The sequence below is a fragment of the Cryptotermes secundus genome, unplaced genomic scaffold (genome assembly GCF_002891405.2).
Source record: "Cryptotermes secundus unplaced genomic scaffold, Csec_1.0 scaffold1066, whole genome shotgun sequence".
Classification (NCBI taxonomy): Eukaryota; Metazoa; Arthropoda; class Insecta; order Blattodea; family Kalotermitidae; genus Cryptotermes; species Cryptotermes secundus.
The window spans coordinates 1135065-1161649 of NW_019738984.1; the positions used below are offsets into that span (position 1 = coordinate 1135065).

The window sequence follows — 26585 nt, forward strand, 5'->3', positions numbered from 1 at the left end:
GGCGAAAGGCGACTGACAATGAGAGGCCGTCTCCGGTACAGAATGCTACAGAGCACCAAAACCTATAACTTTGCAGCTGCCTTTCTGTTTCTATTTTCCTCTCTTTCTTCAAGGCGTGTTATAGGCAAACAAGCTTGTTTTGGTTTCACTTCCTCTTTGCATGACATAGAAGGGTTTTCTATGTATCCGCGTCCTTTTGGTTCATACTCAAGAACTCGTTTTTGCTCTTATTGCGGTCAGCACAACCTCTGCACAGCTCCGTTAATTGCCAACTGCATGTTTCGGTCATCTTCAGGAATGCATATTCTCTGTGGGCTACAGTACTCATTCTTACATCTGCCAGTGTTTACAGTGGGAATATTTTGTGTTGGTTCCATATACTGGAGTGTAATGCAATCATATGCGTAAAAAAGATAAAGCTATCCCTGTAGCAGGCCGTAAAGGTCAATTGGTTGTCAGTCGTCGAGGATCCCACATTTTGTCTAGACAGTCGGCTAACATATGGCGGTAAGATTGTCAGCCTTACGCACCGGCCGTCGTTTACCTCCCAGGAAGATTCCCGGTACTCATTTCGATTACACGCAGGGTCAAACCAAGGACCATAGTGCGGCTGAAAGGATTGGTTTAATTGAAGAAAATCCACCTCATCGGGACTCGAACCCACTAACTTTCAGCTTGTAGCATAGTGCCACAAGCAGACACATGGGTCCTTGTTAAAAAGTTAAATTTTAAAATTGTTAAATTGCCAAAATTTGTTGAATCATAAAGTCCTTTAACTACAAAGTTTTGTTTTTCAACGCATAGTATATCTATACAAAAATTGTGCTAACGGGAATAAATACAACTGGAAATACAACACAACGTGGCATACTGCGATAAGATATCTATAATTAATTTTTTGTTTCTTCGTCAAACAACTCATCAAAAATGATTATGCAGTACTTGATTTCATACTTCTAATCTTGGTTACATTGACAGTATTTACACAGTATTTCCTCATACTTTCAGATTCATCTTGTGTGAATTTTAGCGAATTTCATGTTTATTTTTCTTACACTACTTCTTAATTAGCCGATCACAGTGGCAGAGGGGTCTAAGGCATGAAATGTCTCCACCCGCTCGAACACTGGGATTTGGTTAAAATCCCACTCAAGGCACGAATGTCTGTGTGTGTGCGTTTATTCTGTGTTTGTGTAGGTAGTGGCCTTATGTAGCGTTGATCCTCCAGTTCAAGAAGTCCAACCGACTGTCTAAGTTTAAGAAACTGAAGTGAATCCAAACGTTTCATGGATGCTCTATGCTCCAAGTGGGAGCAACAGGAGATAGACAGATAGACAGACAGACAGACAGACAGACAGACAGACAGACAGACAGACAGACAGATAGATAGATAGATAGATAGATAGATAGATAGATAGATAGATAGATAGATAGATAGATAGATAGATAGATAGATAGATATTTTAAAACGGTCCATGCAATTTGCTTCGTACCCTTATGCTTTTGCATCGTTGATTCATTGCTTTACAGTCGAGTATTCAATATTGCTTTTTCCTCTCTCTTCTGGCTCAAGCGGTAACACATGTTATCTGTGTTTTGGAGGTGCCTGTTTCGAATCTCGGTCGGGACACCAGTAATCCTAAATGAGGTATCTCGCGGTGTTCCTGGGAGCCTCCAGAAAATTTCGAAATAATGTCTGACTTACCCGACTCTATATTAGCCGAGGCAGAAACGCGAATTTGGCAGAGAGGACAAAATCAGAGGAGGGTTAAGCAGAAGGCTGGAAGTTGGAAGATAAAACGAAACAAAAGCAAGTGTAGAAAGAAAAGCCGATAAATAGACCCCTCTTTTTCCGCGTAACCCCAGACGCCACTTCAACCAAGAGAGATTAAAATTGTGACAGTTGGGGTTGATAAAACCATGATCCCATGTTCCCCGGAAATTACCTGTCAACATCTTGCCCGCACCGCCCAACTCCTCCCCTTTCTACAGCTCACTAAACTGCCCAATAAAATGGGGCTATCACTAGCTTCGAAACTATTAAGTAGACCAGTAAGGGACAAAATCTCAGGCAATGCATTTATTGCAACAAACACCACGCTCTATATTGGGGAATCAAGAAATGGAGACATATGTAGAAACGTTGAGAACATTGGAGAATATAATATAATAGAACAGAACAAAATAGAGAATACTAAAATAGAACAGAATAGAATAGAATATTCAGTTAAATTTATTTTACGTCCCGTTTAACACCTGGATGTTACGGTGTAAGTTCCCCTCCAAATTTATCAATATTTACATTATTTCACTATTTATAGTTTAATTTTGCCTTGTATTAAACCATTTATGTCTAATTCTATCTGAATATTTTCATATGTTATATATGTGTGTAGTGTACATATAATTTATTAACTTTTCTGCAATAATTAATTATTATATTTTGCTACATTTTGGGTAATATTCACTTCCCACTTTTGTCTCTGGACAGCTCGATGTTATGTGTTCAGCTTCCTGCATCTGTTTCCCTTCTCTCCGTATTAGTTTCAAAATTCCTGCTTTCATCCAAGCCACAAAATTTCTTTCATTTCTGGTACATCAGATGCCACACAAGAAACTTACGTATAAAGCCCAATACTCCTCTCCGATACGTTCAGAAGTAACGGGTCCGACTCCGATTTGAGAGGAACCTAGTTCGAGTTCAGGCCAGTAACCAGTTATACTACGATTTTTATGGACTTCATCTTCTTCCCTAGAAGGTGTCTAGTTTTTCTTAAGTTCCTTGGGTTGGGTTGAGACTGCGTTCACTCTGTATGTCGGCCAATAACTGGCCTACTGCATCAGCCCCAGATGATAGATGATGATTGAGGAGCAGACAGTGGAATGAGAATTGGTACGGGAAACCGAAGTACTCGCAGAAAACCTGCCCAATGCCACTTTGTCCACCACAAATCACACATCCCCTGACCTGGGCTAGAACCCGTGCGGCCGCGGTAGGAAGCCGGTAAACTAACAGCCTGAGCCATGGAACGGCCGTTAGAAAATCTAACTTGAAAATTATTTGACATGTTATCATTTACCATAATTTCCTTATCTGCCTGAAGAACATGTTATGCTATAGTTTACAGTCGTTCTTATTAGATGCTCCATACACAGACTGTGTTAAGACTTAAGGTGGCTTTCTTCAGTTGTTTAAGAATATGATTTGCTAAGGTTTACAGCGAGTTTCTACACCACTTCTAGAAACAAGGTATTCTACGTCGGTTTCCTTCTGGCTCTCTAGAAACCTGTTACCTTGAGATTTAATGTGGTTTTATTCAGCTGCTGCAGGAAAATTTTCTTCAGCTGCTACAGGATCTCAGATCATGCTAAATTTTACAGTGGTTCTCCTCAGGTACTAACATATGCAGTGGGTTTCTTCTGCTCCTCTGGACACATCCTGCCGTAAAATTTACTCTGTTGCTTCTTAGTTGCTCCAGGATATGTTAAGATCTAGGTCTGGAGTTGCTCAAGGAATAAATTTTGCTAAGATTTGCATGATTTTCTTCTGATCTCCTAGAAACCTTCCCACCTACAGCTTACATTATTTTCCTTAGCTGAACCGACATCGGTCTATGATGTTTTTCTTTTATAGGAATGAGGTTTATAGTGGTTTTTCTCAGATGTTCCGATAATATCTTATAGTAAGATTTATGGCAGTTTCATCTGCTCCTCTGGAAAATTACCATGCTACGATTTGCAAAACAGTTTTTAAAAAAGTCTACGTAAGATTTACAGCGTTTTCCGTGTTTTCTGAAGGACTCACTTCATGGACTTTTCAGTTGATTCAATCTGCTCCACTACGTCCCTGCACTGCTGAGACTTGAGCATCTACTCTGACAGTTCCATGAAATCATAGTCCTTCCTCATAAGCTGGTGCTCTCTCAGCTCCTCAAGAAATTCACTACTCTTTTTTGAACTTTAAGGTTTATTATAGTGTTTACAAGGTCCTGCCACAGGATGTTACCCTGAGTAAGTTCAATTCAATCTACGTCCACATACCCCATAGCTTCGAGAATAATTTTAATAATATTCTTCCTATTTTGAATTGTTTCATTGATAAAGATAAAGTGATAAAGAAGTGACCTAAAAATTGTTACACTCGACGGACTTCCTATTAACATTGTGAATATTCTTCCTTCTTGACTTGGTCTCTCAAGTGTGGCACTCTCTTCGAGTTGTCAGGCTAAAATTTTTGTATTATCAACCACCCTTTTTGTTTTCTACGCCCACGGTCCCCATTGCCTTTGAATTGATATTCTAACAACATTTGACGATCTACAAATTACGAGGTTCCTCTTTGTTCACTTTTCTCTGGCCATTAGTTCTCACTCTTTCCCTCGGGTCTAAACATTGTTTCTGCATTTTGTTCTGCACGGGATAAAGGTAGAAAATAAAGTGAATCTGTCCGTATAACAGGTCATGGGGCTCCATATAGTTGTGAGACGTCGAGGCTCCTACATTTTCTAGACAATCGGGTAACAGATGGCGGTAAGGATGTCAGTCTTACGCGCCGGTCGTCCTTTAGCCCCAGGAAATGTTCCTGGTACTCGATTCTATTAGAGGCTGAGTCGACCCCAGGACCAGAGAGCGGCTGGTAGAACTAGGTAAATTGAAAAAATCCACCTCACCGGGATTCGATCCCGCCACCTTCCGGCTTGTAGCATAGCGTCTCAATCAACTACGCTACCGCGGTTCTGTAGGGATAATATCGGAAAATGCGTGTGAAAATTTCCGTGAAGACACATATACGAGTAAACATCACCGATAGAATGAAGTTCCTATTGGTTGGAATCCAGGAACCAGACAAATTCCACTGCCATGCCCCCTTAAGGCAGCAAAACAATTTTCTGGTAATTATGAGTACACACAGATCCTATTTATATTTCAAGTATTTTAAGCTCTAATTAAATACCAATAATATATTTAAAAATTAAGTTCCTAAGACACTAAAGTGCCGGTCACGGTAGCCGAGTGGTCTAAGGCATGCACTGTCTTCGCTCGCTTGGAAACCATAATCGTGGGTTCGAATCCTACTCAGGGCATGGATGTTTGTGTACAGGTAGAGGCCTTGCGACGAGCTGATCACCCACCCAAGGAGTCCTACCGAATGTGTAAGGTCTAGAAAAACTGAAGTGAACAGAGACGTTAATGGAGGTAGGCCTAGGCCCACTGGGGCTGTAGTGCCAAGGAAAAAAAAAAGACACTAGAGTCATACTGCGTCGGTTAGTGCTGTGAAAGAAAATAATCATTGTTAATTCAGACACGAGAAATGTAAACACACTCTGTGGACGAAATGGGGCTTTAATTTTAAAGGAGGTGATCGAAGTGGCTACCAATGTGCTTTAGTCGGTTGAGAGCAATTATTGGAATTACGTATAGAGTGACTCAGCTGAACGGAACTGGAATGCCGGGCACGATTCATTGGCACGACTGTGAGGGTTAAAAATGAGCCTTAGGTGAGATCGACAGATATAAAAAGTAAAAAATATTCCCCATTTCACATAATCAGTTCCTATGTCTCGCATCCTGCAACATCAGGAAGAGTAAAGAGAAATGTGCAAAAATGAGAACAATTTTACAGTGAGATTTTGTAACGTATAATAAATATTGTTGACTGTTATGCAGAGAAATTCTAGGAAGTAATGCATGACACGTGACATGGGCTTATCTGTTAAAGTTTAAATGTATATAGCAAAAATAAATTGATTTGTTATTGTAATTTCCAAAATATTAAATTTTCCAAAAAGCATATAAAACAAATTTTTACATCGTAAGTTTTACATTTGTAAAACTGCAACACGTATGTGTGCATGTATCTAATTTTAAATTCTATTTCGTGAACGGCAATTATAAATCAGATCTCTGAATTTCCTTACTTCCCAGACGTACATGAAAAAGAATTTGTTAGACACTTGCTAGACCGCTGTTATATCATTGAAGTGAATCGCGGACAATAGAAAAACTGACGACAGAATGTTCGTATCAGCAGATATGTTTTCCATGAGAACGGCTGGAATTATATTCTTCTTAATTTTAAAATAAACTAGGAAACAATTCATGAAATAAAAATTCCCCAAACAACAAAATTTATAGAAATTAGAAAAAACATACACGAACAAGATAAACTCTGATAGGATTCCAAAATATATTTTACAATACCTGCTAAAAGAGAGGAAGTAGAAGACATATAAAATTATATTATTTTTAACAAAGTCCATTTAAACCACACTCCTAAATAAACTAAATGTAATAATTTATAAATAATTTGATATATTCATGCACATCGCTGTAGTTGTTAAAGGCTCAGATATTATATTCATGACATTGTAATGGTATTGTCTGTATGTATTGATACTGACCAAACACATTGTAATAGTAGTTCACTATCATGTTCACAAGAACCCGTCACCGGTCCCCATCCCGAGCAAGATTAATCCAATTCATATCACCCCATCCTACATTCCTAAGGTACATTTTACTATTATCTTCTCACCAATGTCTAAGTCTTCTAGCGGTCTCTTTTCTTTTGGCTTTCCAACCAAAATACTCTATGTAGTCCTCTCCTCCTACATGCGAGCTACACGCCACACCCATCTCATCTTCCTTGACTTGTTGACTCTTATTATATTTGGTGAAGAGTGTGAGTTACTCTCCTCAGAAACCTGTTCCCAAATACCCTTAGTGTATGTGCTTCCAATCAGAGACCACGTTTCAGACCCATGCAAAACTACAGGTAAAATTATAGTTTCATATATATTATATTTTTCCGCGTTTAGAGAGCAGATGGAAGATAAGAAGTTCTTATATGAATGGTATAAAGCATTGAACGAGTTTAACTCGCTCTCAATTTCCTCGTGAATTTTTACTGTCGTTTCCAAATGTCTGAACTTTATCGCATTCTCAAAGTATCTATTAATCGTTTTTATATCATGATATTGTCATTGGAACATTGAACGACTTAGACACTGACTGGAAAAAATCCTTTGTCAAATCATTTCTGAAGAGCTGAAAAATTTAAAAGCGATTATTTGAAACATAAGAATTAGTACTTGAAACAAATTACATCAGAAAAAAAGCTTCTAAATGTGAAAGCGTTGAAAATTTTAAGAAGCTTTCCTTACCAAGATAACTGGCATAGATATTTATATGACTAAAAGAAATTAAACATATTATAACAGTGTAAGAATATGTATTCTTATGATAACTCACGTGGGCTTATGTGTGGGAGACTCATGATGAAGGCCTATAAGCCGAAACGAATGAGTTCTCTTAAAAATGCTAAAGCTACGACAGATGGACGTCAAGTAACAACAAAAGAGTATGGAATCTAACATAACAATGCATTGGTATTGTCAAGTATTGCCTATGTAACGCGACAAAAAATTCACGCAGGTCTTGGATTTAGCGAATATATTTATACCAATCTCCTCTACACTTACAAGTACAAATACTCACAATCACGATTACTGCCTCGAAGCCTAAGGTCAGCTACAAACTGCACTCCTCTCAAGTCAAAGTCGAAGTCACATCGCGACTGACAGTCAGTCAGTCAGTAAGTCTTGGTGTCAAGCCCCACCTGGGACTCATGACCATATTAATTATTACCGTTTGACAGTTACGGTTTTGTTTCTGTGGGGCGCCCTCTCTGACGAGAGGACGGGTCTGTCTTCTGTATATGATGATGGCCCTTGCCAGCCCAAGTCCAAGTCACACTGCGACTAACGGTCGGTCAGTCAGTCAGTAAGTCTTGATGTCGAGCCCCGTCTGGGGCTCATGGCCAGATATATATTACTGTTGAACGTTACGGTTTTGTTTTTTGTGGGACGCCCTCTTTGAGAATAGGACGGGTCTGTCTTTTTTACATGCTACTGGCCCTTGCCAGCGTAGTCTTTCTCGGATCCGAGTCCCAAGGGACTCGCTACCATATTTTACTGTCTCAGATTTGAGACTTCCCTCTTCGTCGCCTCCAACGAGTCGCAGGGTCATGGTGGAGGTATTCGACCCTGCCCCCACACGGGTGTACCAGCGGAGTCTTTCTCCTATAACTCTTATAACTTTCACGCGGACTCGATAGGGAGTACCATCTCGAAGGGTTCATTCCGCTCGCTGCTATCGAAACGTTGCTACAACAATTAGTGTTTAACGGTGTATCCTCGCTGTTTAACTTTACCCAATCCTACTACGTCATTTCTTTAGTCCAACATACACAAACACAAACTCTTGATCTATATTTTCCTTCAGAGTTGGGAACTCAGGTTCAGCATTACCATCTAGAACGAGGAGCAGGCCTCTAGTTGGCTTCAGACCCTTCTGGTATTAGGCTCTGCTCCACAGATATTGTTCTTGGAGACTCAGTGTCTGTTCTTGCATGAATATACCTCGAGAGACATGATGTCTGCTTGGTAGACGAAATACCCCTTCTATTTACTTACATTTAAATAATAAATTGCATGAGCAACATATTCCAAAATTCAATAATTGTTACGAAGTCACTACTAATCTAATATAGAGTCTAATGCAGAGAATTGTGTTTTCAGATCCAGAGTTTCGCATATTCAAACTTAATAATCGCAGAGGAGGCGAATAGGAAACATCTCATTGCACATCGGCATCAAACGTGACTTGGCTGTCAGATCTGTAGCTTCAGAGCGTCTGTCAATTCAATTACTTTACACTACAACAGAACTGAAACCGAGAGTTCAGGCTCCTTGGACTCAGTCTCAGTAATAACGGTCGGTTTTGATTCCGCTTATAAACTCCTACGTTGTGACACCGTACAGTCTTGGAGGTGGCTGAAGCATATTGGAGGAATATGATCCCTCAGCCTTGGGAACAATCTGCTGTTATTCTTTCTTCCCGTATTACCATCATCGTCGTCATGGTCAAGTTGCTGCCCAGGAACTGTGCCTTTTACGGCTCCTTATATATGCTGCTGCCAGTAGTCTAAGTTGTTTCTTGTTTCTGCAACAGTTTAATTCCCAACTTCTTGTATTGTTCGTAGACGGTGGCGTGCTAACGTTATCATGTATTGTGGTTGTTTAAGTTCATGATAAAGTAGATTATATATTGTGGCATATAGACCAGCAACTAGGCAACGACCGCGAAAAAAAAACGAAACAACGGCCGGTATTAGGTAGCGGCCAGCGCGCAACGATGGAAGTACTGTTGAAAGTAGTTTTCTCTATGCGGTCCGCTCCAAGGCTACATAACGCGACCGACCGAGTTCAATTCAGTTAGTACAGTTGAGTTGAGTGTAGTGGAGCGAACTTGTTGGTGGATGAGTGAGTTATCTAGAGCACTGTTCTGGTTCATTTCTTGTCAGCTGTTGCTGTTACAGGCCGATAACTGAGGCAAGGGGATAGTTCGGGAACCCAGAAGAAGGGGAACGTCCACCGTTGAAAATCATTACCAAACAACGACTAGTGAAGACAAAGCAGACTGAAAAAAGTTAGTGCGTACTCTAGTTAACTGCTGAGTGAGTGAATTAGCGATAGTGTTAGTGTAGTTACTTGTAGTTACAACGTGTAAGTGGCCAATAAATTGAATTACAAATACAAACCCCTTCTATAATCACGCATACACCTGACAGATGTAACAGCGGCGTTGCTTTGCTTTTATATGACTGTTATAACATATTGTTAAAGTTTGGTCAAAATTAATTTTAAATTATTGTTGAGTTTTATTATAATTAATAAAAATTTTTATTTTTTAATTTTTTTTAAGTTTTAAGTACTCCACATTGAAAGACGCTGCTAGAATACTTGACAACGTATTAAATTATTAAACAGCGAACACGATAGGAAGTTTGCAACTTCAGACTGACCGTTCAAATTAAATGATTAAGCAGTGCAACAGGAATCTAAAATATTCATACAATATTGTGAGCAACTTTTAGGCTCCACTGTTGTTCACCTTCTACTGTGAAGTACTAGCAACGCAAATTATAAATTAGAAAGATAAGTTTTAATTAACCGTAACAAAATTCCGCAAATAATTTTACCTAATTTTAATCAAGTTTAAACAACATGTTATAATAATGAACTAAAAGCAAAACAAAGCAGAACTTCGTATATAATCTACCCGATGATGATCTTACCTGTACAAGGTCGAAACTTATTGTAGAGTATCAAGGACAATGCCTTACGTTAGCACACAACCAGTCTACTAATACGACAAGGTCACACATCTAACAATGCCCCTAGGAATTAAATGATTAACCAGTGAATCATAATGCTGAAATATATTGTCAAGATTTTAGAGCGACTATAGACGGGATAGCGTAGTCGGTATAGCGACTGGCTAAGGGCTTGACGACCGAGGTTTCGGAGTGTGAGTCCCAGCAGGGTCAAGATTTCTCTTCTCCGTGTTATCCAGACCGGCTCTGGGATCCATCCAACCTCCTATAGAATGGATACCGGGGACTCCTTCGCCGGGGGCAAAGCAGCCGGGACGTGAAACTGACCACTCACCTCCAGCTAGTGTCGAGGTCAAGAAAATAAGAAGCTTTACATCCAGTCCCCCGTACGTCTTCATGGTGTAGTGCTTAATAGGTGAAGCACAGGGATTACTTTACCTTTACCTCTTTTTCCTTTAGACGGGTTTTGGTTTGGTAATTGGATTTACTGAACACTCAGAGAACGTATTCGAAACAACACATAACTACGACAGTCTAACTCAGTTACACATTCCAGTGATCACTGTAACTACAGCACACATAAAGTCTTCTCGGTTTGCTACGTCTTCACCACTCGTTGCCTGGTGACGGTTCTCAACAATGTCCTCTGCTTATATGCTCACTTTCTTTCAGGCTGACAACTGTCTCACAATTAACTCACTGCTCCAGCTGTCAACTCTCAACTATCTGACTCTCATTAACTGTCCTGCTTATAACATCTCGGCATGGACCGCACAGAAAACACCATTCCTCGGTTGCTGTTTCCAATTGTTTTATACATGCTTGTTTGCGAAGCCGTTGCTCGGTAACGGCTATCGTATAGGTGCTTCTTTCGAAGGCGTTGCCTATCAACGGGTCTACATACCACAATACTTTGCAGTTGGTCTCTACGTCCTTACTGGTTTGGAGAGTCCCTCTCTCTATATTCTGTCAAACACGAAAAATTACGAGGGTAAGTCAGAAATTATCCGCACTTTCTCCATAACACATCTTTAGGTTTGTCACATTGCCTCCTACGCATGCATTGTTAGAGTTGGTACTACTGTGGTCATGTGATCGAAGTTTTACCTTGATCGCATCATTTTCCTTGATGCTGTGACAATGTAAACATGGCCGCTCTGCTAGCAGTGTGCACCAATGATTAACAAAGAATAGTGATCGGCTTTCTCTGATTGGAAGGTGTGTCAGGGGCTGAAATTCATCGGTGGGTTCATCACTATGAGCCAGAACCCAAAAGCCAGGGCATTGCGTGGAAACAGCCGGGATCGCAAACGAAGATGAAATTCAAGACTCAATCTTTCGTGGGAAAGGTGATGCTAACCGTTTTTTGGGACTCAAAAAGGCCTATACTACAAGGCTACCTGGAAAAAGGGTGCACGATCAACAGTGCAAGATAGTGATTTGCTGGCCAACAATCTGAAGCCAGCAATTCGCACCAAACGCCGTGGCCTATTGTCGAAGGAAGTGTTGTACAACAATGAACACTCACACAAGGACGGCCAGACCGTTGAAACCATTAACCATTTGGGTTTCGAGTTGCGGGAACTCCCTGCCTACAGCCCAGATCTCGCCCTTTCCGACTATCATCACTTTGGACCGCTCAAAGATGTTTTACGAGGTTTTTGATTTTCTGCGGACAAAGAAGTGGGGGAAGCGGTGCATAAATGGTTGAGCAACCAACCGAAAACCTTCTTCGTGGAGGGAATAAGCAAGCTTTTGGACCGCTGGACCAAGTGCATCGAAAAGGGAGGAGACTATATAGAAAAATGAAGTACTTGTTCAACCCCAACTTTTGTATATATGGATTGGAAAAACAAGAGTGCGGATAATGTTTGACTTACCTACGTAATTTCTTTCTGCAGCCGATAATATGTGTCACGGTGATTCAGACTTGTCGCCATGGAGCAAAGCCATTGGTGAGAAGCTTGGCGTCACTGAGCTCTTCAATAAACCCCGCACCCAACTCACACTGCTTTATTTCATCATCCTATTAATATATCGAGACGAGAAGACGTTATGAGAACCTCAATTACGCAGTTATCTATATGAGAACGCCACGCTTAACGGATATGAGAAATACATATAAATTACAATAGGAAAACCTAAAGGCAGCAGGTAGCAAATGACAAACGGACATAGATTAATCTTATAGAAATGAGCTGTAAAGGTGAAGACTGGAAGAAAATGGCTCAGGATATAATCCAGCGGCGGAAAGATAAGCATATATTAATACAGCCCCGGTCACTACTCCGTACAGAAGGACTCGTTTCCCTTGTAAATTCCAGTCTATATTTTATTATTCTTCTTGTATATGTCATCTCAGAAACTATGATTTAAAATTTGTTTTCGGTCTTCATTGTTCACGTTCCACTTTCATACTTTAAAGCGTGGAGAGATTAATGTTATAGATTCTTTGTTCTCGTACATTTTCTAAGTCGCTCCTCAAGATTTTAAATATCTTATTTTCTTACATTAAAATCCATACATTTCCACTCTCAAACCATAAAAAGCATCAAAGAAAGCATAATTTTTGTCTAGTGCTGATATTACGTTATCGATTGTAATTTTGTTTCTAGTCGAACGTCGTATTCTGAGTGTCAGTGTTTCTTTTTCTTGGGTGGCTTCAAGGCATCTGTTTAAATTCAGTAGCAACAAGGCAGATCGCAGCACCGCCTTGCCGGACTCCGTTACACAAAATACAAGAAAACAGGTCCTGCTCTTCTCTCTTTTCCAAGAACAGTTTACTCCTTTGTAACTAGGCAACACTACTTCTTTCTGCAACTAAACTGCACATTCGACGCGTGCTGATAGTTTCTTCAGTTCCGTCTGATGGGAATAGCGTTTTGGCGCATTCAACAACAAACACTCGCAAGAATACCACCATTAGCTTTGCCGCGCCTGTCTACCCGTCTGACTGCATGTAACAAAGTCAGGCCATCTGAATAGGATCCGTGAAATTCAGTATTAGGGAGTTTCATGTAAATTTGTGGACACATTCAATTCTCGTTACAGTCTGACAACAATAGGAACAATTTACCGAATATCTACAGGAGTTTATGCGCTAATCTCAGACAGAACTCGATAAATAGGCATAAAAATTGGAAATAACATTTTTCGAACAGAAGCTGTAGGGAAAAACAAAACATCCATTTTATGTGCAGTACACGCGCCCCGTAAGTTTCGCGGTTTTCGATATAATGAATCAAGTAAGTCTTATACAGTGTTATCTCACAATTCGAGAACGGTTGGATTGATGCTGGTGTTCAAATTCCCCTGCCGCAATCCTTTCTGAGGCAATAACATATTGGACACGCCAGAATTGTTAAGGCATGAGAATATTTCCTAACTTGTTCTCGTATCCCTGTGATTTTACATGCTGAATAAAAATCGGGACCATGGCGCCGTATAGTGTATTCACACGTAGCACTGCAACGCGGAGACTGCTGTAAAGGGAAGGTCCATAAAACATGAAATGTGCCCCCAGAGAGAAAGAGGCGCGCGCGCAAGCTGTACAGAATTACTGGAATGCTCATGTAAGAACAAGGTCTTCTGGGAACCGCTCATGACGCCTACTTTCCTTGAAATATTTCGATCAATATGGTGTAACTATAAATTGCAAATTAGCGCCCGTATGCAATTCAGCTCGATGAATTTCTGTACAGTGTTTCCACCAGTTCAGGTTCCGACTATGTTACATCTTTCAGACTCAATCTGAATCTTTACACTGCCGAGTGTCCGTGTTTAGTAATGTATAAAATGTACAGAGAATTCTTCGTGCGTAAATTTTAAACATATTCATGGTCTACTTAAATATTGAATGCTACATTTCTCATGAATATTTCAAAATTGTTTACTAGTTATTGCATTCTAACTGAAGGTAAATATGAATTGCGATCGGTCTCTGTGCTGTTTTACATTCTAACATGATGTAATTGGTAGGCTTCAGAGCTCTGATGATCCCGAGTGTTATGCCGTTAGGAGCATTCAAGTCGGAGGCGGATGGAGACAGAATAAGGGGCTATCTCTTAGCCCTCCTGGTTGGGGGTTCAAGTAGGGATGGCAGCTCTTATACGAAGCAAGACTGATTTAGAAGTAAAAGACAAAATGCAGCTATTTCAAATTCTTCGGATCAATAAGAGCCAGTTCCGGAATAACCATATGTGACGTATATTCAAAAACAGAACGTGATAAGAAACGTTAAAAGGAAACTTATGAAACTGCTCTATGTGACTACATAAGGAAATTAGGAAAATATTGTGGAGTAGTTGCTCTAAGCAAAAACTGTAGAGCCAGGGAAACAGCCGTTACTACGCAATGGCCGTACGGAAAAATAGTGAAGATTCCAGGATACGTGACGAGTACAACCGTTGTTACGGAGCGATTGGATAATCACGTATGTGGTGACGTCACGCAACAGTAGAACAGGTGATGCCAGCGGCGATTTTTGTGGGTAAGCCTCAAGGTTACTTACCGAGGAACCCATGCAGTTAGAATCAGAATTGAGTCGAGAGTTGAACTCTGCGAAGTTAAGTGAGAAGAGATGGCATCTGGCAAATGATCGAGTCCAGTTCGAATAGGTCGAGCGAGTGAGTGCAGTGCAGCTGTGGGTTCAGTTGTGGAGTGTTAACCAGCGGGCAACGGAAGATGAAGATTCGTTGTTGGGAAACGTATAGTGAAAACAATGCAGACGACCATTGTTGACAGTTGTTATCAAGCAAAGACTAGTGAAAGTAGACCTAGAAGACTTAGTGTGGAGTGATCTGTAGTGTGGAAATTAGCAATAGTGTTATAGTTATTTGTGGTTACGACCTGTAAGCAGTCAATAAAAGTATACTTCACAACAAGAATTTAAAGTGGGCTGTTACATGGGAGTGGAAAGTGGCCATAGATTGAAAATTTGATGAGTAAAATATGGACGGTTGAATTTATCTAAGATACCTTCACGCGACAATAGAAAATGGAATGAGAGGCAAAACATTTCGGAATGGATGCCACTTCAACGGATGTAAGAAATCTACAAACAGAGTGCTGAGAAGGCATGGTAATGCTGAAGGAATTAAGGAGGGAAAATTGTAGAAAGATGAGTTATATTCGTCATTAAAAAACATATATAAAGTCAACTGCGGAACATAGACTTTTGCAAGGAGTCAGGGAAAATACGAATAGATTACTGTGGAAACTGAACACTGTAAACCCATGAAACAATACTGCCAGAAGGTAGAAGAGAAAACTTGCATTCTCTTTTAATGTTTAAGTAAAACACGAAATTCGGTTTCTGCTGTAAATAATATGTTATTCCTGCCTCAGAATTTTACACGTCCGCCATGCTGACGTTCTTAATGACAGAATTTTCTAATTGGTGTTGAGTCTGCTCTCGGTTTGCTACACTGCGCGGTACGTGCTGTCATAGTTTAATAATCATCATCTACAACCGTCGAAATTTCGATGTAACAGTTACCACACCTGCTTCATATTCGTAATATTTGGTCCATGTTGGCTATCCTGACTGAACTTCGTCGTTTCAGCCGAATGGTGGGACACACGCAATATCAATACAGCATGTCACTCGATGATAAGTAACTTCTCAGTTGGTACAATGCCCTTCATCAACCCTCTGAGACCCCTTACCTCTCCACATTCTGCAGATATTCACAAGGATGAAGGGGACGGCATCGTCATAGTCAGATCGCTTGTAGAGGACATCGCGGGCGCTGTGCAAGTTCTCGATGGCTCAATTGGAAATGTAACACTGATGTCTGGGAGCATTTTTGCTTATTCGGCTGCTTTATGACGTTGTACGAATTGTTGAGATGACAGTGACAAATTACTGTGAATTATGTGTCTGAAAAATTTAAAATAATTTAGCAATCAAATAATTAAGTCGCTAACCAAATACGTATCGAAGGGCAACAACACATGCTAGTACTCAGCTGTACAAGGAATTACCACTATTTTTCTTATGGATTGCATCCTATGAATGTGACTGTCAACAGAACAGTAAATAAAATAGACCGTGTTCAAACCAAGACGAGCATATGTTTACTTTATATATGAATAGATTATTGCTATATGTTCCGATCTATATATAGGTCATCATGAGGCATTCATATATGAACTGTACATCAAGCTATGTTATATTTTTTAAAATTAGTTGTCTAAACATGGATCAGTATTGTGCAGCTGGTGGAAATGTTGAAGACCAATATCTTAATAGAATGGTAGAAAGTTTTTATTCTGTACGAGTAATATGGCTAATTTAATTATAAATAAAAAATATATAAAATTTTAGAGTCACAAGTATATACAGTATAATTTTCGATAGTTAAAGTTAAAAAAGTTAAAAGTTCTTGGCACTTTTCCGCAATAGGGTGTTTAGATCATGCAGCGATTTAGATAAACGTCCTGTGGTTTAATGGTACTTAAACCTGCCGGCTGGTTGCTCGAGGCACCTCATGGCTGCTGTGCGGGACGTGTGCTGATGCAGTGAAAGGGGGTTGCTTATTATACTTCTGTTTGTAGCTATTGCTGATACTCAAGCAGTGCATTCGCGAGTTCCATACAGTAAGAATACATGGGGTTGCATGATTCTAATGTAATGGTCGTGAAAATTTTCCACCCGTTGATGGGGTATTACATTTGTAACACCACAGCACGATTTTTAAAAACCCGAAGTTCATTATCATGTCCTATAAAAGTTTTACAATGGAACCTATTCTGAACCAGTTCAGTTCATTTTACACCTACACAAACTAGAATTTACAGCAAAACACTCATGAGGTCTATATAAATTAGAGTTTTTTCAAATAATTTATTGCTTTCGGGTTTTCCAGTTATAACGTTATACGCAGTCTTCTTCTCTCCATGCGTGCTACATGATACAAATGTGGGAACATCCATGTATGACAGCAACGGGAATGAGGCTCCTTACCGTTTCGGAGAGGAGACTCATTCCGTGATTAGGGCTGAATGAGAGTCACGTAATCACAAAACATATTCAAAACCATTTAATGCTAAACACGGGCTTCTACAACGCGTCGTTTATATTTGTTATCCTACACAAAATATCTCGCTTAAAATTACTTGCTCCTCAGGACTCGACACTTTGTGTTTTGGACGATGAGTGAAAAAAAAAAGTCTCGCCATGTCTCAAGAGTTAAAGCTGGGAGTTGAAGTTTTCATGGCAAATAAATACATCGAAATCTTCTCTGGCGATCGGCCGTGTCATGGCCAAGCTAGAAACTAACCTTTTGGACATTTTCTCTGTCTCCATTATGTCTCCAAGATCTTAGGGCAGCTAAGGCTGATGTCTTGGCGTTTTAGGACCGTAAGTTATAGACTGGGAATTAATACTAAGAGAAGGAGGTTTCATTTCAGAGAATCTGGCACAGAAACAGCTAAAGTGTGTGAGTGTTGCAGAACAAGAAATTAATAAGTTATAAAACAGCAACGGCCCCGTTATGTGAAGAACAGGTCGCGCCATAGCTCAAGCGGTTAGTCGATGGCTTCTCACCGCGGCGGCCCGGGTTCGATCCCGGGTATGGTCAATTGGGATTTGTGGTGGACAAAGTGGCCTGGGGCGGGGTTTCTCCGAGTACTTCGGTTTCCCTTGCCAATCTTCATTCCATCAAATTTTCCATCATCATAATCACCCGGGGCAGGCTACAAGAGGCCAATCAGTGGCCGCCGTGCCGAATGAACCCAGTTGGACTTCACCCCCCACTAATGGAAATAAGGAAAGAATGTGAAGAACGCAGCTTACAAATTTGAATTTGGTACAACCAAATTTTGGGGGAAAATACGCTGCAAACATTTCGCACATTAATATTAGTAATATTCACGGCTTTTGTCGAGTGGGCAGCACTCTTGTTCCATATTTGGAACGTCCAGAATTCGAACTGTAGGTAGCAGGCTAGCTAACATGATTACGCTTTAGTTGTTTTCTTCAGTTCCTCCAGGAAAATGCGGATATAGCTTTAGAACCTTAAAAGGAGGCAGCAACAATTTCCTTCAACATCCGTTCCAAGTCATCATCAACTATTATCTCAGCATAGAATACTATAAAAAAGTTCATTAATGATGACATTAAGAACAGATTAAACAGCATAAATACTGGGTATCATTTACATCAGAATTGTTTCTTCAGGTATCATGTGACATGAGATGGGAGGCACGTGTAGTACGTGTGAGCAAAGAGAAATACTTGTAGGATGTTAGTACGGAAACGCCAATAGAAGAGAACACTCAGGATAAGGAAGAGTGCATTGATTCGAGTGTAATATTAAAGAGAACTTCACAGAAAAGTATTTTCACGCGTCCGGGTTTCCGTGACAAATAGTTGTTTATTCTGGATTAGACGAAGCTATTTATTGGAAAACTTGTTTAAAATTACAATTACAATCACAATCGCTCAGAAGCAGCGACTTCCAGACGACGCGACCGGACTAGTCCGTCGTCTCTCACGTTTCGTCTTCTGGTTCTTGGCTGAACTGGTTTCTCCTCTGATTTCAGCTCTGCTCCGTTCGCCACTGATTTTACCTGTTCTCCAAGTCCAAGTCATATTGCGACTGACGGTTATCAATCAGTCAGTATGTCTTGGTGTCATTACTGTTACGGTTTTGTTTTTTGTGGGGCACCCTCTCTGACGAGAGGACGGGTCTGTCTTTAGTGCATGCTGCTGACCCTTGCCAGCGCATTCCTTCTCGGGGCCCAGTCCCTTGGGACTCGCGACTATATTTTACTGTCTCAAATTTGAGACATCACTTTTCGTCGCCTCCTACGACTAGCAGGGTCACGGTGGAGGTATTCGACCCCGCCTCCACACGGGGGTGATCTGTCCTGTGTTCCGTTTGGCCTCCTATCTTCTACAGTCGGACTGACTAGAAGACACCTTTTTGAAGGGTATTCGCTGCAGCGGGAACTGCATTAGCTCTGGCCTTCATTCCTGTGGCAACGTCTGCCAATGTACGCGTTGTCGTGTTTACAATTCCCGCCTGGGAAAATATGTATTCACTGTTCCTTGTTGTGTGAGAAACATAGCTACTGAGCCGTTGTCTATCAAGGTTCGTCTCTGTATGCGCTGTCTCGGAAACGTGTTTTAACAATCCGTTGTCTAGCAATGGAAACTCGCTCACATATTCTGGCTTTCAGGTGGCACGCCACAATATTTTCAATTTGAATTTATATCCATAGAATTAGGATAGAATTCATAGGTGGCCTTTCGTGAACACGGTAATAAAATTATGCATTCTATAAAAGTATTGGATTCCTTTTCAGATGGGTAAATATTATCTTTCTCTGATAGAGTCTGTACTGTGGAGGTATTAAGCAAGGCACTACATAAATGGATTAGTTTTTTACTTATACATACTAGAAATTATGCATTTCGAACGCATGGGGAGTCAAGACAAATTAATATCATTTTCCATTATGGCAGTGCTCGATGTAATGTTGTGCTTTCAGCCACGGGCCAGCCTGCATCAGACAACAAAGAGCCGAATATTTGATGATAATGGTGATCACTAATGTGACAATAAAGGTGGCGACGGCAGACATTGGGGCTTTGAACATGAACCATGTCACGTTTTCGGTGACAGATGAACTCATTTGGATGCTTTATGTTCATTAGCTTCCACTACTAACGTTCTGGATGGGAGGGAATCATGAAAACATTGACATTTCCAACCTCCTCCCTGTTGTTATGCCTCTTTTGTTTACTGTTATATATATATTGTGTTATTGGTTTTAAGGTTTATCTCTTTACCATTTTTTTTTTGTTTGTATTTATGTACATTTCTGATGCCACTGAAGGATTGAAGAACATTGACAAACATGTTATGATTTAGAGGGTAATGTTTACCTATATTCTGTTCACATATTTTCGAGAATCTATAAAAATATTATAATCTGACTCACAGACATCGTAAAAAGAACAAAAGATCTTAAACTTCAACAATAAGTAATGACTTCCTTAAAGCAAAGTGTGTAAGAAGGAAAATAGTGGCAGAGGGTGAGATAACAAAACATAAATTGATTAATTTACTTCGGGTATCAAATATCACATTCGAAAGTTAAGAGTCTGGAAATTAAAATAATAAAATCTCGTAAAATAAATGTCCAAATATAGGCCTAACTCTTCTGAACTAACTACTCATAATTTACGTATAGCTGTGGCAAGAACTGTTCTTGCATGTGGATCATAAGTTTAGATTAGAATAAACGGATTTAAAATGCCGAACCGCATTTCATGAATGAATGCGTATAAGTATAATATGTATTAAGGCCGTAATTTCTTTCACGTAACCGCACTCAGTCTCTTGACGACGGGTTTTAACTGACGTCAATAATCTCATAAAATGCTGTTCGGCATTTGAAATCCGTTTATTCTAATCTAAACTTCTGATCCACGTATTATACAGCGAATAAATAAATAAATAAATACGAAAGTAAACTCCCTGTGCTTAACCAGTTAAGCACTACGACATGAAGATCTGTGGTCAATGGATGTATAGATCCATGTACTCATGACCTGGACACTAGTTGGAGATGAGTGATAAGCTCCGTGCCCTAGCCGTTTTACCCTCCCACATTAAAAATAATAAATATATAACTAAATAATAAATTACTGGAAAACTGAGAGACACATGGTTCATAGGTGGGGAAAAAAAATCATAAAACCAAGGGAACAATAGGAAAACGGCATGTTGGAGGATCTATTAAAATTTGAATCGATCAGAGGAGATATTAATGGGACAAGACATTAACCCTAATCCTTCAAGTTCGTATGAAAATTGTGACTATGAGCTTAAATCTACAGAATGAATGTTTCTGTGAGGGTTTCCATCACAGCCCAATTTTCTATACATCTTCAAAATCATCCTCAATTTAGATATTTGCCTAAGCAATGGACCTTCACTGATATAAAACTTGTATTGTTTAAGGAGAGTTTGATAAAATCCCCAGGAATTAGCGACCCCAGGAAATACGGTAAAATCTCGCATGGAAAAAGAATGCATTGAAATATGTATTTACGTGCTGGGGATAATGCCTGACTACAGTCATAAGTAGAAATCCCGACAAAGGAAGGGTAATGTCTCACAAGAAATGTTTAAATACAACGGTTACATAAGTAAGTAAACACAGGAGTGACACCAAATGTCACTTTACTAACAAGGCAAGCACATTTTTGCTACCCAGTCGGTTGCTCCTACTTACTGCATGTCCGCGTTAAAGCCTTTTTTCCCTTCGTTTTGCATGTTCATGAGCCTTACAGCGAAAAAATATAACTCTTAATGACCATCGGATATTTGCTGAAATGTCCTGGGAAAACCACACAGCTGTATGGACGTCAGGTTTTTATGTTCAGCATATCCTGGCTTGTTCTGTATACAAGACTCGTTCAACGTTGCCTATATCTGTCAGGAATATTCGTTAAATTGTGTTTTAATGCTGGACTTTACATTGAAAGTTCACCATGGTGCAACGTTGTCTACCATAAAACTTACAACAAAGCCTCTGGCTGACAGGCATAATACACACAGACAACAGGGAATTTGCAGACGTTTTCTAAGCGCTTAAATATTCCAATGTTATTGTTTACTATAAACGGGATAATAACGTGCCATCTTGGGCCTTTCATACTTATTCATTCTATTTATACCGTAATTCTATCACGAAGCAATACTAACGGCATAACTTACGAAGCACGTCTCATCGTCCGTGACATGTGAAATTAATTTTCGAGATATTGTATTTCGGTGATCACTCACCAAAACGCAGGTAACCAAGACGCCAACCATGAAAGATATGTCGCTGCAGAAAAAAAATAGGACACGAGAAAGAGACGTACAACACACAATGCATCACTTAGAATATTTAAACTAATTTTAAAAGAATTTTGTAAGTTGAAATATTTTAACAAAATTTCGGACGTACGGACCTCAGGCGCTTTCTAACAGTAGAATAATGCATTAAAAATCTTTGCGCAAATCCTCATATACACTGACGATGGCCTTTTGTTTCCGAAACCTGTTGTTGAATTTTCATGAAAGCTTAGACAAAGTGGCTAGTCGACCAATCATTTTTGAAGCTGCACTGAAGATTTTGTTATGTATATTCATCAAATCCGATCACGGTGGCCGCGCGTTCTAAGTCATGAACTGTTTTCACTGGCTCGAACATTGGGATCGTGTTTTCGAATCCCACTCAAGGCATGGATACCTGCGTGTGCGATTATTCCGTGTCTGTGTTGTCCTGTGTGTAAGTAAATGTCTCGCGACGGACTGATAGCTCATCCAAGGGGTCCTGCCGTCTGTGTAAAAAAGGTTATGGAACTGAAGAGGAGGCCAGGGCCATAATTGGCTGTAGAGCCACTGTTAATTGAATAAATACACATAAATTCTTTGATTTATTTATTATTTCTGTCTTCGCTTTCTTTCTTATTTCTTCATAGACGTGTATACAGGGGGTGAACAAAATAGTGGAAAAACTAAGAAACCGAGGGACAGAATTTCTTCGTTGTGTTAAGTGACAGTCCATGTGAAAGAATTGGAAAATGGGACACTTGGCCGATTTTGGAAGAAGACAGATCATTGTTGCGCGTTTAGCTGGAGCATGTTTGATGAAAACTACCACATTATTAGGTGTAGCGAGAGCGACGGTTTGTAAGGTTATGTCGGCATTCACGAATCATGGGAAGTCACCATCAGCAAAGAGGAACAGAGGGCGAAAATCAACACTGACAGGCAGAGATCGTCGTGCGTTGAGAGATTTTTTTCGAAAAAAATCAGAACACCGCAGCGCAAGTCAGAGCAGAACTGAATATTCATCTTGAAGACCAAGTTTCCAGAAAATGTGTCCGACATAAACTTCACAAATCCACATCCACGGTAGGGCACAATTGCTAAACCTCCGATCACTGAAAGTAATGCTTAGATGCGTAAAAGATGCCTGGGCGTCAGGAAACTGGAAACGCGCGTGATATGGTCAGTTAAGTCGTCCTTCACGCTGTTCCCTACATCAGGAAGAGTTTACGTTTGGAGGACACCCAATGAAGCCTACACTCCGGCATGCCTAGTTCCAACAACGAAACACGGAGGAGGTTCTGTAACTGACTGGGCAGCAATTTCATAGTACAGTATTCTGCTGGTCCCATTATTAACCTTCATGGCCGAATTACTGCAAGGGAGTACGCGGACGTGGATAAGTTGTGTAATTAGGTGCATCATATGATCCAGGCGTTAATTCCGAACAATGATGGAGTTTTCCAAGACGACACTGCCCCCTTTCACATGGCTGGAACTGTTCCTTCATAGTTTGAAAAGCATGAAGATGAACTTCAACATCTTCCCTGGCCAGCACAATCACCAGATTTGAACATCACTGAACCACTGTGGTCAGTTTTGGAGACTAGGTTGGGGAACAGATTCCCACCCCCAACATATCTAAAGCAACTTGAAGATATTCTTATAGAAGAATGGTATTATATTCCCCTAGAGACCGTTGAAATTCTTGTACGAGTTCATTCTAAGGTTTGCGGTTGTATGGGAAGAAAAGGTGGTCCAGCACCATGTTAATAAAGGAATTTATACAGTACCTGTAGTGCCATTGTTTTGTAGAGCCCCTGTGACGGTACATTTAATAATTTTAAAGTTAGGTGACGGTAATTAGTCTGGCGCTACACAACTACACCGACACGAATAAGCGCCTTTTCTCGTGTTCATGAATGTCTGAAAAGTAGAATTTTGTATGAAGAACTAGAAAACATTTCCAATTCCGATCTCTTCGTTTTAACTTTCTCATATATCCTTACTCCGTATTTTATTTGTCTGAATGTGTACATTAGCCTAAAGCCTTGAGGTTCTCACTTCTGAAGTCCCATACCCATGCCTCACCACCGTGTTTTATCATTGTTTAAAGAAATTTATTCTTTAAATATACGTTCTTGGCAATTATTCTAATAAAATATCTCAATATATAAATGTAAAAGTTTGCATTATATTTGATCGGATTTACTACATTTTCTAAATACTTAAAATCGCAGAGACTATCACTCTGACACCTTATTGCCGAAAAGAAGAAGCAGAAAACTTATATTTGCAAGTCTTAACACACAGATATAAGTTTAGTGGTAAAATGCCTAGTGTCCAGAGCGCAGGCTGATTGGACATTGATTTTACCGTCGGTAACTTCCTGCGAAAGCGCTGCGGCAGTTGCCGAGAAAAATTCCGCCACACTTCCGAAACTGCTGGCACACATTGTTTACTTTTTCGTTAATTATTCATCAAATATAGTATTTAATATTTTACTCATCCATAGAAGATGTTAAAAATTGTCTGCCCTCTGCTGTGAAATATGTCTGAATTCTTCTAAACATATTTCGGGAAACTTGTTGCAATTCACGTTGCTGAATGTTGCAAATTGCTTCACGAATATTCTGTTTTAGATCCTCCAGGTCATGTGTATTTTTGTCATACACAACATTTTTTAGTTTTCCCCAAAGATAAAAATCACAGGGGCTTAGATCTGGGAATCTGGGGGCGGGGTCACAAACCCTTGATAATAATCCTATCCTCCCCATCAATTCCCGCAACACCCTGTAATGCTGGGACACTTTCCTTAGCTGTGTGTGGAGTCGCGACGTACTGCATAAAATAACCTAAACTTTCTTCTGCAGGTGCCAACTTAACGAAAAAGATTGAGCATTTCATTAACGTAGCGTTGAGCATCAAGATTTCCTTCATAAGATATCGGTCAAATGATACTGTTTGCGCAATCGCACACCATAAGCCTGTCTTTTGGTCGTAAAGGTGACGTTGAATTAGGACATGAGGATTTTCACTGCTGCAGTACCTACTGTTTTGTGAGTTAACATATCCCGAAAGATTAAAATTAGCCTCATCTGTGAAAAATATCAGCTTAGGATCAGTAAGTTCTTCATTCATATGACTGATAAACCAATTACAAAACCTCGCCTTTTTCATAACCCACAAATTCAATTTCAGGAACAAAAATAATTTTATACTGACGAATATGCAACATTTTAGTTGCTGTTCACGCACTGTCTACAGAAATATCACTTTGTTGTGTTAACCACAGCAAATATTTTCGAGGAAACTTTTCTAATCGATGACCGATGTCATCAAGTGTTTCCTCAGTTAAAACACGATTTTGTTTTCAACGGCTTTCTGACAATTAAAATGCCGTGGGTTCGAACTTTCTTCACTCAGTTGGAAATTGTATCTCCAGATGGGTATATTTCGGGAATTTAAGGATAAATTTTCTCCTGCATGATTTGTATGGTTTTTTTTTTTTTGCACAACAAATATAAATGAAAATTCTCTGTTCTACATTGTACCTCACACAAGCCATAAAGATACGGAACAGAGCACAATAGAAAGAAGCTTCTGTTACAGTGCCTGACTCACTGATCAGGTGATTACGGAATGAATAGCCTTCAGTTTGCCGCGCGCTTCCACGGTGTGTGTCGAGGCCACGTACTGAGAAACTCCGTGGACGGCTGATAAGCCGGCACAACGAACATGGAGTATAACTTCTTTAATATGAAAAATATTATTTCGGAATAATTTACAAACAAGCCGCACAAGATAACAGGCACCGAAGCGGAAGTAACATGAAGCTATAGTCATATCCAACCCCGACATGGAGCCCTTCAAGCGTACTGACATCTTCGCTAACATGCAAGTCTGAATAATACTCACTTAGGGATCCCACTGATGAAACACCATCTCTGCTAACCACCATTAGCCACATCTGAAAGTACAATAATATATGTTAAGTGCTCAAAATACCAATATAATTTGTTTACTTATTGAAAACACCAATAAAATTTAACAGAAATTATCATCAAAAAATTACATTAAATAAATTAATGATCAAAGTAAAATCTCTCTAAACCAAAACCTAAAGTAAATGGTTATTCGTTGGTTAGTCTGTTATACAGATTATGAATTATTTTACGGCGCTGTATAAAATATTACCCTTAAATGATAACTCAAAATAATTTAGAGTGTTGGGTGTAAGAGGAAGTGGGGGTAGTTGAAATATTGCTGCCATGTTGTTTGAGGAACAGAGGAATACCACGAACATCACTACTGCAGTGTGTCCCCAGTGACGTCAGAGGCATAACAGCTGAGGCCACTGGCTTTATATATTCCTTTCCCTTCTGAACATCTTCGGAGAAATTCTTTGAAAACCTCCTCAGGCTTCTTTATTTAGAAATATAAAACAAACACTGCTTCTTAGCTGTGATATTACGCTGTTTACCGATGCGTATGTGGAATGTTTATAAAATATGAGAAGAAAATCCCTGTACGGGATTCTGCACTAACTTATATGATACATGCGCTACTTC

At 39.8% G+C, this 26585-nt stretch overlaps 1 protein-coding gene across 1 annotated transcript in view; it reads right to left on the reverse strand.

Annotated features, from left to right (window-relative positions):
• Window positions 1-26585, reverse strand: part of LOC111871549 (neuronal acetylcholine receptor subunit alpha-7) — a 452324-nt gene that overhangs the window by 419621 nt on the left and 6118 nt on the right. The window contains exon 2 of the mRNA XM_023864723.2: window positions 25933-25984. Within this exon, the coding sequence (XP_023720491.1) occupies window positions 25933-25984 (52 nt within the window). The remainder of the gene's footprint in view (window positions 1-25932; window positions 25985-26585) is intronic.